Source organism: Manihot esculenta, chromosome 2 (assembly GCF_001659605.2).
Source record: "Manihot esculenta cultivar AM560-2 chromosome 2, M.esculenta_v8, whole genome shotgun sequence".
NCBI classification, from domain to species: domain Eukaryota; kingdom Viridiplantae; phylum Streptophyta; class Magnoliopsida; order Malpighiales; family Euphorbiaceae; genus Manihot; species Manihot esculenta.
This window is the reverse complement of record NC_035162.2, coordinates 20,713,620-20,725,759: the sequence shown is the minus strand read 5'-3', so window position 1 is coordinate 20,725,759 and position 12,140 is coordinate 20,713,620. Positions and strand designations below refer to the sequence as shown.

At 28.8% G+C, this 12,140-nt stretch overlaps 1 protein-coding gene across 15 annotated transcripts in view; it reads left to right on the top strand.

The window, feature by feature from the left end:
- The window catches only part of LOC110608867 (disease resistance protein At4g27190), a 33,729-nt gene extending 23,132 nt beyond the window's left edge, over positions 1–10,597 (top strand). For 6 of the 15 annotated variants that reach the window (XM_043954437.1, XM_043954438.1, XM_043954436.1 and 3 more), the window contains 5 exons: positions 3,167–5,798; positions 6,794–7,357; positions 7,491–8,003; positions 9,196–9,882; positions 10,223–10,597. In XM_043954437.1, the coding sequence (XP_043810372.1) occupies positions 3,183–5,798; positions 6,794–7,357; positions 7,491–8,003; positions 9,196–9,879 (4,377 nt within the window). In that variant the 5' untranslated portion in view covers positions 3,167–3,182 and the 3' untranslated portion in view covers positions 9,880–9,882; positions 10,223–10,597. Of the gene's footprint in view, positions 1–3,018; positions 3,075–3,150; positions 5,799–6,793; positions 7,358–7,490; positions 8,004–9,195; positions 9,883–10,222 lie in introns of all 15 variants that reach the window. The other 9 variants (XM_043954433.1, XM_043954429.1, XM_043954432.1 and 6 more) reach the window with 3 other exon arrangements.
- Positions 10,598–12,140: the final 1,543 nt, after the last annotated feature.

Here is a 12,140-nt window from a genome sequence, read left to right as displayed (position 1 = left end):
AGTTGATGGAAGTGTTGGTTCAATAGTATTGAATACCCAAGAAACCAATATAGAGTTAACTATCCAACAATCTTTGAGTTCCAGTGCATTGTCCTCTGGTTGTTTGATGGATCCATTGATAAAGCCGTATTTCTTTTTGGCTTTCAGCATAGTCCGCATGGCCCTTGCCCATTCTTTGTAATTTTCTCCTTTTAACTTCACTTGCATAATCAAATTGCCTGGGTTGTCATTGGAATTTCGTGCATAAGGATTGAAAGAGTTTTTCATTGTTCCTGAATTCTCCCCGTGTTCCTTTTCAACCTCCATAGCTCTGATACCATGTGAAAACGAAGACTCGCACAATTTGGGAATGAAAGTTCTTGCCCCCTTTTATTGACCATAATGTGACAATATATACACTAGGTTTACCCCTGTTTAGGAAAATCTAAGAATGTAAAACTTCATATACAATACAAGCCAAACTTTTTATGCTGTACAAACTAAGCTTCCTATACTGCACAAGACAACAAAGAAAAGAAAAGATATTTACATACAAATCAAACCTGAAACCGAGATGGGTCGATAGGTCATCAAGACATATGATAAGTCGATACAGGTCAACAGGTCGTCAATACTTCGGACAGATTAGTGCAGGTCATTAAGAGGTCGGACCCTCGGGATGTCTGGTCGACATTGGTCGACAGGTTGCTTCCAATATGATAAAATTAAGTTTGGGATTGCAGGAGAGGATTGTCATTTACAGAGAAAAGTAAGATTTTTAAAGGAAACAAAGATTTAATTGAGAATGAAAATGATGTTTAGAGAGGAATCAATTGCTTGATAATCATGGTTTCAGAGAGAAAGAGGATTGCCATGGGAAGTGGAAATGGAGATTGATTAAGAATGGAGTTATGTTGTACATGAGGAGAAATCTAAATAGGTGATTAGTAAAGACGACTAATAGTAGGGTATAACAAAAATAGATATTTTGAGTCAATTTTTCACTATCAATAAGTTAAGGACTTCGATAGACAAAAAAATTTATTAGAGGTTTAAGTGAACAAATAAAAATTTGTCAGCAATTTAAAGAGGCTTTTACCAATTATATATATATAGTCTGTGTTCGGTTCTCAACAAACTGAGATGTAAATATACAACCTCAATATCATTTAAATTTATCAAAGGAATAATAAGAATCAAACAATCCAATTCCAAGTAATAATTAAAAATGTAAAATAGTGCATATCACATGCTTTAGAATCATAGATTTTGAATCTGTCATCATGGAATTTTTTAACAAAATAAAATGCAGATTTTAAAGAAATACAAGAAGAAAATAATTAAAGAAGAAACCCATTATAGCATCTCATTGCATCTCAAATGAGCTCTCGTCATCTGTAAATCCACAAAATAAAAGAACTAGCTCTAAATGAGGTCATGAGTCTTATCTACTTCTAGTCGACTGCTCTATGATGGACCTCCCTGTCTTTTGCTTGTTCAAAAGATGCTCATCTTGAATATGCTATTACTGAGATCTCAAAAAATTATCAAAATCCATAATATGTATGAGATTTTGTCAATATGGTATAAAGCAAAGAAGAAAAAATAATTAAACCAAGGCCACCAAAATAGAAAAGAAAGAAGAAGCAATAAAAAAGAGAAGAGAGAATTAGTGGGGCAAGTGGTGGTAAAAAAAAAAAAACAGATTAGGTTAGGGGACTTGAAAAAATATTACATATATATACTACAACATAATAATATAATAATGTATTTTACTAATTTCAGTTCCGTTCTACTTTTTAATTTTTAATTAAAAAAAATTAAACCGAAAATTAAAAATTCTATAAAATACTAATCGAACCATACTAATTTAATTATAAAATCAAATAAAACTAATTTAGTTCGATTTATTTTTTTAGTTAGCACTGAAAAGTGCTCAGTCCTGAACCAAATCGAACTATAATTAGGGCATATTTGTGGTATATGCTCAGCTAAATATGCAATATGTAAGCAACCAACCTAGTAAATACGCGATTAATCTTCAACTCAAGTACCAGTAAGTAAGATATCACAATTTAAATCAGGAAAATTAAGGAGTTGATTCTTCAATTTAATTAAAAAATATCTCAAGTAATAAATTTCAAGACAAGATACATTAAACTACAGAAGTGCTGAAATTTAAAGGGATTAGGGATAAGAAAATAAAAAATAAATGATTTATAGTGATTGGCCTCATTAGTCTAAAATTAAATTTATATTAAAATAACAATAATTAAAGTCATTCTAATTTTTTAATAATAGCATCAATATCAATTTAGAAGTTTTTTCTTTAAAATAAAAATTGAGAATTGGAGAAATAGAATTTGAGATATCTCAGATTTATTTAAATACACTTGGAGTTGTAACAGTAAAATATGTCATATTGTAACATAAAAACCCATTTACTTTCTTTTTTTTAAACAAAATTTACTTTCTATTCAAGTAATATAAAACTTATTTTATTTATAATAGCAGATTTTTAGATTATTTTGTTGATGTGGCACTTATTAAATTATATATATATATATATATATATATATATATATATATATATATATATATATATATATATATATATATATATTCTCTTATTTTTAATATGTAATTAATTTTTAAACATTTTAAACAATAAATAAATTAAATTTTAGATTTATTTTAAAATAATTAAAATTAATTAAATATTATATATTAGAGAATATATGTGTTTTAAATAAAAATTGAGAGGATTTTATATTATAAAATGAAGTTTAAAATTGTAGAGTTTAATTAGTAAAAGTAAAAAGATAGGACTATAAAAATATAAAAAGAATTGGCTTTCTTCTCATTAACTCTTTTTAAAGATTAATTTCAGTCGCTGGTTATTAATTTGGAGATCAATGATATTCTTGGTCTTTGCTATTATTTAACTAGTGTTTATTTTATTGGTTATTTGTTGCTTTTAATGTCCAAATTCAATGAAAATAAATTTTTTTTAAATGATTGGCTGATTTTCTTTTGCAGATTAGTGTACGCATACTTCTCTTTGCAGATCTATTAGCAATCCGTCCTTGGATTTTGTAAGATTTTAATATACTTATTGTTTAATTTAAACTGTGTTTTACTTTTCTTGTCGTGCAATTATATTAATTCTAGGACTTGGTTATTGTAGAAATATAACAAGAGAAATGGAGGTTCTCCTTGCCATTGGAGGTACAATTGCTGGTGAAATTGCTAAAAACTTGGTGGCTCCTATTTGGCGACCGTTTTATTATCTGATTTACTACAAACATAACATCGAGAATTTGAAAGAGGAGCTTCAGAAACTGGATGACAAGAGAACTGAGGTGGGGCTACGTGTGAATAACGCCAAAAGCAACTTGCAGGTTGTTGTTGATTCTGTAATTCGTTGGCAAGAGAAAGCAGATGGCATTGATAGGAGGAGTAGAGAATTTATTCAAAATGAAATGAACGTGAACAAGTGTTTGAACCGTTATTCGTTGAGTAGAAAAGCTAAGAAGATGACAGAAAATATGCTTGCTTTGCTCGAAGAAGCGAGGAATTTTGGTGAAATAGCCTATCCTGATCCTTGTCAAAAGATAGAATTATGGTTCAGTGATGAACGCATCAAGAATTTTAAATCAAGGGAATCAATTCTACATGACATCTTGATGGCCTTAAAGAATGACGATCTTCGTGTGATTGGGATTTGCGGAATGAGTGGTATCGGTAAAACCACTATGGTAAAGCAGCTTATGAAAAACATGGAAACAAAGAAATTGTTTGACGAGTTTGCTATGGTAGCCGTGTCTGATACTCCTGACTTCAGAAAGATCCAAGATGAAATTGCATCTTGCTTGGGATTGGAACTCAAGAATGATGAAAGTGAGGTGGTAAGAGCAAGCAAACTGCATCAGAGGCTTACCAACTGTGATAAGAGGATCCTTCTAATATTGGATGATGTTTGGAAGGAGGATGGTTTAGGAGAAATTGGAGTTCCTTTAGGTTGCAGGAGCAATGGATGCAAAATCGTGTTGACTTCACGAAATGAATTTGTGTGCTCTAGTTTGGGAAGTCAAAGAAATTTCCTAATGAAAGTTCTGAATGATGAAGAAGCTCTAGTTCTTTTCAAAGAGACAGCAGACGACTCAATTGGCCATGATTTACTCGACACGGTGAAGGAGATTGTAAATGAATGTGAAGGCTTACCAATTGCCATTGTAACTCTTTCCAAGGCATTAAAAAACAAAAACAAACACATTTGGAATGATGTGCTTCGACATCTAAAGAATTCTAAGCTGGAAGATATCTCAGGAATGAAGGCAAAGGTGTTTTCTGCAATTGAATTAAGTTACAATTATTTGGAAGATGAAGAGGCCCAGTCATGCTTTTTGCTTTGTAGCTTGTTCCCTGAAGATTTCAATATTCTGGTTGAAGATTTGCTTGAATTTGGAATGGGCCTAAGGCTGTTTAAAGGTGTTGAATATGTGCATGAAGGAAGAGATAGGATCTATAAGCTTATTGATATGCTCAAAGGGTCAAATTTGTTGCTTGAAGGTGACGACATATGGAACGAGTCTGTCAAAATGCATGACCTTGTCCGTGATGTAGCCATATCACTTGCCTCCACAAATAAGCAGTGGCACACATTACAAAGTCAAGCTAGAATAAATGAGTGGCAAGGTAAGGATTGGTACAAAAATTGCACTGCAATTTCACTTCTGTGTGAAGACATCAAAAAACTTAAAGATCATTTAAAGTGTCCGAACCTTGAACTCTTACAGCTTTGGCATGATTGTCAGAATGATTGTCAGTTACAAAGCCTTCCAATCAACGTGTTAGAAGGGATGAAAGGACTCAAAGTTCTATCTATAGCCTCCCGTATCCCATCACTGCCACAATCAATTGATGTCTTGAAGAATCTTCAAACCTTATGTCTTTGGAATGATAGGCTAAACGAGATGCATACAATTGGAGATCTCGTGAAACTGGAAATACTTGAAGTTCGTAGTTATCGTTTAGAAGAGCTGCCAGCAGAAATAGGAAATCTGAAAAATCTAAGGTTGCTAAACCTGCGCAGGGTCGAGAACCTTAGATACATTCCACCAGATGTATTAGTAGGGTTGTCCAAACTAGAAGAGTTGTATCTTCCACTTAGATATATGATGAAATGGGAATGGAAGGAAGACGAAGAGAAAACCAATGCAAGCCTCAGCGAGCTAGGGACTCATCATATAACTGCATTGCATATTACTGTAGTAAATGCCTACATTTCACCTAAAGCTTCAGTCTTTAGAAACTTAATAAGATTCCACATTTTTGTAGGCAAATCAAAGGTTCATATTGTTCACAAAGATTCAGAGAATGTGTTGCATCTTAAAGGAGATGCAAGTGATATTAAAGGGAGTGGGATATGTGTTTTGTTGAGGAAAGTTGAAGTCTTGTATTTGGAAGAAGTGAAAAATTTGAAGAAAATTGTAAATGAGATAGAAGATAATAGTTTTGCGGATTTGAAGCGAGATGAATGTGTTGATGCACTAGTGAGAATTCCAGAGTCTCCAAAAAGTCCCCTCTCATGCTTGAGCAATTTAAGAAAAGTAGAAATATATGAATGTGATGAGTTGAAGTACTTTATTCCACTATCCATGGCTAGAGAGTTGAGGCAACTTCACAGCATGACTGTAATGTCGTGCGAAAAGATGGAGGGAATTTTCTACAGAAACAAAGTGAATGATGAGATTGAGTCGCCACTTACAACTCTCTGTTTGAATAACCTTCCAAATTTCATTGGATTTATCTATAAGGTAAGCTTTTATATTTTTTATAATTAAAGAAAATTTTAGTTTAAATATGAAGACCATTTTATAATTTTACTTGTTTTTAAATTTTTAATAATTATTTTTATTACTTAAAAAAATATTTCATTATTTTAAATATGTATGAGTAATCCCTTGAAGAAAACATAGTATTTTTATAATTTGTTTTTATCACTAATATGACTTGGCGACAAATTAATGAGGAAATTTTTTCTTGTGAAGCCCTCAAACTGACATATTAATCCCTTGCTTCATAGCGTGACTGAAAAAAAAATTTTAAACTTTTTAATAAGCTCTATTTATTTCAAAAAAAATAATTTTTAAAACAATATTTTTCATTTTTATAAAAAATTTAGTTAAAAAAATATTTTTCTAATAAAAAAATAAATCAAGAAAATAATTTTTACGTTTGAAAAAATAAAATCATTTTTCGCATCTTAAAATATTTATCAAGACATTTATATATAAATTTATTAATAAAATTTTATTTTTTAAATTAAAATTAAATAATAAAAAATAAGTATTTCATTAAAAAAAAATTTTAAAAAAGCATTTTTTATAAAACATATTTTTTAAATACAAATTATTTTTTACATATAAATAAAACCTTAATTTCAAATTTAAATCCAATCGGTACATGTCTCCAATGCATAATTTACTTTATTATTATTTCATAAAACTCACTTGACACATTATAAATTTACTCAAAATTGCATTCACAGATTTAGTTTGATGGTAAATATATGAAAAGTAAATCTGAGATATTTCAGATTCTACTTCTCCAATTTCTAAATTCCCATTTTTTTTTAAAAAAAAAACAAAATTTATCCAAAATTATCTGCCCATTACTGATATATGTTATTTTTCTATAATTATTTTCATCCATACCTTCTACATTTGCTAATTGTTTTCATTTTATATAGAATAAATTGAGTTTTAATTTTTGTTCCAATGGCTAATATATATATATTCGTGTTTGACAGGATATAGAAGAGTCGAGTGCATCTGAAATAAACAATAGGATGGAAATTGTTCAATCTAAAACTGAACCAGTGGAAAAGATTTCTATATTTTTTTCTTCTCTTTGGCTACGGCTATCAAAGTTGCAAAAGCTTACCTTGCGTAATTGTGGTTTGGTAAAAGCACTGTTTCATCCTTCTGTTACCCAGCAATTTTTGCAGCTTAAAGAATTAAATATCTCAGCATGTTGTAAGATGGAATATATAGTTGCAGAAGCAAAAGAAGAAGAAAAAAACAAGGGCATAAGCAAAATAGCGTTTCCTAATCTAACTAAGCTTGATCTTGGTGATCTACCAGAGCTGGTGGCTTTCTTTGCAGACAATGATATTTCTTTTGAGTTGTACTCATTAGTATGTTTGGATATATGGTCTTGTCCTAAACTGAAGACACATTATTGTGAAACTCCAGACTCATCAACTTTGAACAAAAGTTACGATCAAAGTGAGCTCAAACTCATGTTCCCAACAAGCTCAATTGCTCAACGCTTACTAAGAAGAGGAAAGCCAAAAGATGTTTCCAAGAAAAAGGTATGTACTCATTGAATTTCATAACGTAATGCCATTGAAATTGTTGAAATTTACTTTAGAGTTTGGGAGTTAGAAGCATTACACCTACAATAGCAATGAATGAATTAGATGATCTCCCTAATAAATTTGGCAGGATATGGAGATGGAGCAGCCAAGCACATCTCAAATGAAAAGTGGACCAATGGAAATGATTTCTACATTATTTTTTCCACCAAGTTCACCATTATTAAATTTGCGAGAGCTTCATATCTTTGGATGTGATTTTCAAGAAGCAGCCTTTCCTCTCTCTGTAGCTCAACAATTGGAGCAGCTTAAAGACTTAACCATTTCGTCATGTGAGAAGATGGAATACATTGTTGCAAAAGATAAGGGAAGAAGCAAAATAGTATTGTTTCCTAGCCTAACTGATCTTGACCTTTCACATCTGCCAAATTTGATGGGTTTTTGCAAGGATAATAATGTTTCTCTTGAGTGGTCTTTGTTAGAACGATTGTGGTTTTATGAAATCGTCCCTTCCAAAATCGTTTCAGTTCCAAAATCGTCAACATTGAGTACGAATGATGAGGTTGATCACCTTGATACTACCTTTTGTGCCACATTGATACCACGAAGAAGGAAAAAGCAAGATAATAATTTCAGCAAAAAGGTATGAAAGATAAATTATAATTATTTGAAATGAATAAATGTGAATTTGAATTTAGTATTTATTTAATTTCTCAATTTTTATTTATTAAAATTTTCAAATCAGTTATATATTTTATTTTTATTTAAAAATTTCATATTTTTGTAGTTAAATAAAAAAAATTCATATTTTCTAAATAATATATTATAACTATTTTATGCTGACACACATGATATATTTTCAAATTTTATATTTTACAAAAATTTATTCACTATTTATCAGTGTAATTGTTTTTCTGCTATATTGGATATAAAAAAATAGATAAATATTTACACAAATTCATATTTATATAATTTATTTTAAGATAAAAGGTAAAACATTAAGATTTAGTACTAAACATATACTAAGGTCTTTAAAGTTTTATTTTATTAATAAAATAGTCCTTTGAACTAAATATTTTTATTTAATCATGTCTATTAAATTCATTCATATTTTTTTATTAGTTTATTATTTTTCCTTCTTAATAATTAAAAATTTGTGAAAAATAACTTCAAATCAAATTAATGTATTTTAATTTTTATTAACATATATTAAAATAACAAAATGATGTTTTTAAATTAATTTTAACAGTATTTTATTTATAATTTTTAAAACTTATGTACATAATTTTTAATATTATTAAGCATGGAATATGAGCATAAATATTGAATACAACTTTTGATAGATTAACTTATTGATACTCAATAATATTGAAAATCATGCATGTAACTTTTAAGAATTAAAAAAAAAATAAAACTTTTTAAATATATTATTTTGTTATTTTAGCATTAGTTAATAAAAATTTAAAATGTGTGGAATTCAATTTAAAACTTATTTTCTATAATGTTTTAATTATTGAAGAGAAAAATGTTATAATTGATGAAAAAGTACACAATTGACTTTAATATGGACAAAAAATGATATTATCAAAATAAAAATATTTATTTCAAATGTCCATATTTTAATTTTATAATATAAGTTATCGTTAATTTTTTAAAATTTAATTTAGTTTATTAGCTAATTAATATTAAAATTTTAGTTTTATTATTAAAAAAAATTATCTGTTTATGTTGTTTTATAAGGAAAATTTACCAATCTAATTACTGATTTATGAAAGTGAATCAAATTATTAAATGATGTTTTGTATTTTTATAAAATATATATGTTGGTTTGGCAGGTTTCATTAATAAAGAATCAGAGGGATCCATCTGTTAGCAATACTGATGAAAGTTGTGCATTTCCGTCCAAATTGATTCAACAGTTGCAAAATCTGAAACACCTTAGGATTCACGGCAGCGATTCAGTGGAAGTAATATTTTCATTTGAAGGGCTGATTAATGGAGTGCTCAATTCAGTGGAAGAGATATGCTTAGTTAATTTACCAAATTTGAAGCACGTTTGGTTCAAGATTCCACCAGAAGTCACAGCCTTCCAAAACCTGCGAGAGTTGATTGTAATAGATTGTGATAATTTAATAAACCTTTTCTCAATTTGCTCGGCCAAACTTGTAGGAAATCTACAATCAATAGAGATTAGAAGGTGCAACAGGATGGAGGAAATTATTGGAAAAGAGGATGAAGAAATTAGCACGCAAAAAATTGTGTTCCCTCAACTAAGGTCTCTGACACTTGAGGATTTACCCAACCTCAACAGTTTCTGCAATAGGATTTATGCTCTTGAATTTCCATTTCTAGAAACATTGAAGTTTTTGAACTGGAAAAGGATGGAGACATTCTTCTATGGATCATTAAGCATGCCAAAGCTAGAGAAGGTTATGATAAATAGAAGGTTGCATCAATTAATGGGATCTGATCCAAACCTTAATGCAAAAATGAGTGAGTTGTTAAAGATGAATCAATAAGAGGTATGATTCATTTCCTAATGCCTTTATTTAGAATGGTAAATTTTTAGAGAATTCAAGTGAATTAATTTTTTTTTTAAATTTTTGTGTTTAGAAAAATTAAGAATATAAGAATTTTTTTAAATTTTTGTGAGAATTGATTTTGAATTAAAAATTAAGCATTGCTTTTCTTTAGTTATCATATGTCTTTTGAAATTGTGAATTTAGTTTGGATTGGTGAATAACCCACACTTGCATAATCTCAAGAATATCTTATAAATAATTAAATATGATAAATAATTTATTTGTTACACAAGAACTTGATGCCACTAACAATGGTGATTTTGATTATTCCAAATTTCAGGAAGAAGGAGAAGCTGAGTTTGAGTCGTGAAGAGGAAAGTGATGAAGCTGCTTTTAATGGAGAATAGCATTGGGATCAAGGTGTTCAATGAAGATTGAATATTTAGGATTTTTTTTTCTCGAGTCTTGAAGTTGAAAAAAATAAACAATTCCTTTCTCTCGTGATTTCTCATCAACAAAATTTCATGAGTCTTAAAATTCTAAGGCAAGTGTTAAATAACTTTACTGTTATTAAAGACATATGAAAGATTTGTTCATGTTATTATCATGCTATGTTTAGTTCTTTTCATTGGTTTTTCAATGGGACGACAGACAACTATGTCCATAGTTCATATGGATTGTCTATCATCAGTAAGGTGACTTCTTTGTCTTATTTGATTATTTTGTGGTTGCTAGTTGTATAGTGCGTGAAATTGTTTGGTTCGGTTTTTTTGTATTTTTAAATTTCTATTCTGATAATATTTTTACTGTTTATGAATAAAAAAAGTAAATTATATTTTAGTCTCTAAATTTTAACATAATTAATAAATTGATTTCTGTATTCTTAAAATCAAATACTTAAATCCCTATATAATTATTCCGTTTAAATTGGAGATCTTTCTCTCCATAATTCCATTAGTCAAATGTTCAAAAGATAATAAACATTTCAAATAACTAAAATATCATCATAAACACTTAAATCCTTTTCAATATAAGTGAGAATTTTATGTTATATAAATTATACTTTGATCCTTAAATTTTAGCATAATTGATAGATCAGTTTTTATATTTTTAAAACTAAATCTTTAAATCCCTCTATATTTAATTCATTTAAAATTACAGTTATTTTATCCACTATAAGCATTAGTTCAAAGCTAGTGTATGATCAAATTTTTCCAGAAAGTACAATTGTTTCCTAAAATACTCTTTATAAAAATTTATAATTTACTTAAAAGTTGGTAACACGTAAAAATAACTGAAATTGTAAGTATTTTATAAAAATTATAAAATTATAAGTATTGAAGTATTTTAATGAATGGAAATTGAAGATAAAAAAGTATTAAAAATTAGTTAAATGAGATATTATAGATAAAAGTTAATGAAAACTTAAGTATTCTTTCAAATAAAAAATGAAGGATCAAAATGTTTAAATTATAATAAATGAGGATAGACTGACCATAAAGGGATTTAAGAGTACGATTTTTAAAATACAGGGACCGATTCATTAATGTTAGAGTGTGAACATAATCTATATATAATAATAGGAGATTATATAATCATAGGTTAATTAATTGATAGAGAATTCTTAAGAGTTGGATTATTAAGGCCTTGTAATTTGTATATATACACACTTACTTCAATTAGAATATACACTAAAATTGCCCAATTATTTCTTATTTTATTATATGGTATCAGAGTCTCTCCCATAGAGATTTGAATTTTTCCTTTTCTGTTATGTTTAGAGAATTAGGGCTCCTATTCTTTTAGGTTACAAATATAGGGTTATTTGCTTTTTACTCACCTCGAAGTCCCCTTATCAGATCTATGGTCCGTTTACCGTTTGAGTATTGAGTGGAGGTATTTTTGGTTTGGATTGCATTCTAGTATAAGAGTATAGAGTTTTGGTTGAAATGGTTTCTGATAATAAGACTCATATTGTTAAAATTATCCTAATGCCTTCAGTAGCGACTAAAACAGGTAAAACTTGTCTTATTTCCTCTTCGTATAAATGGGGCATTGATTCTGGTGCCACGGATCACATGACAGATAATCCTCATATTTTTACTAGCTTTCGATCTCATAAAGTACCTTCTCCTATTATTATAGCTAATGGGCCAACCTATAATGTTGAGGGTTCTGGGACTGTTAAACTCACTCCTTCTATTACTCTATCATCTATGCTAAGTTTACCTAATCTTGCCTTTAATTTAATTTTTGTA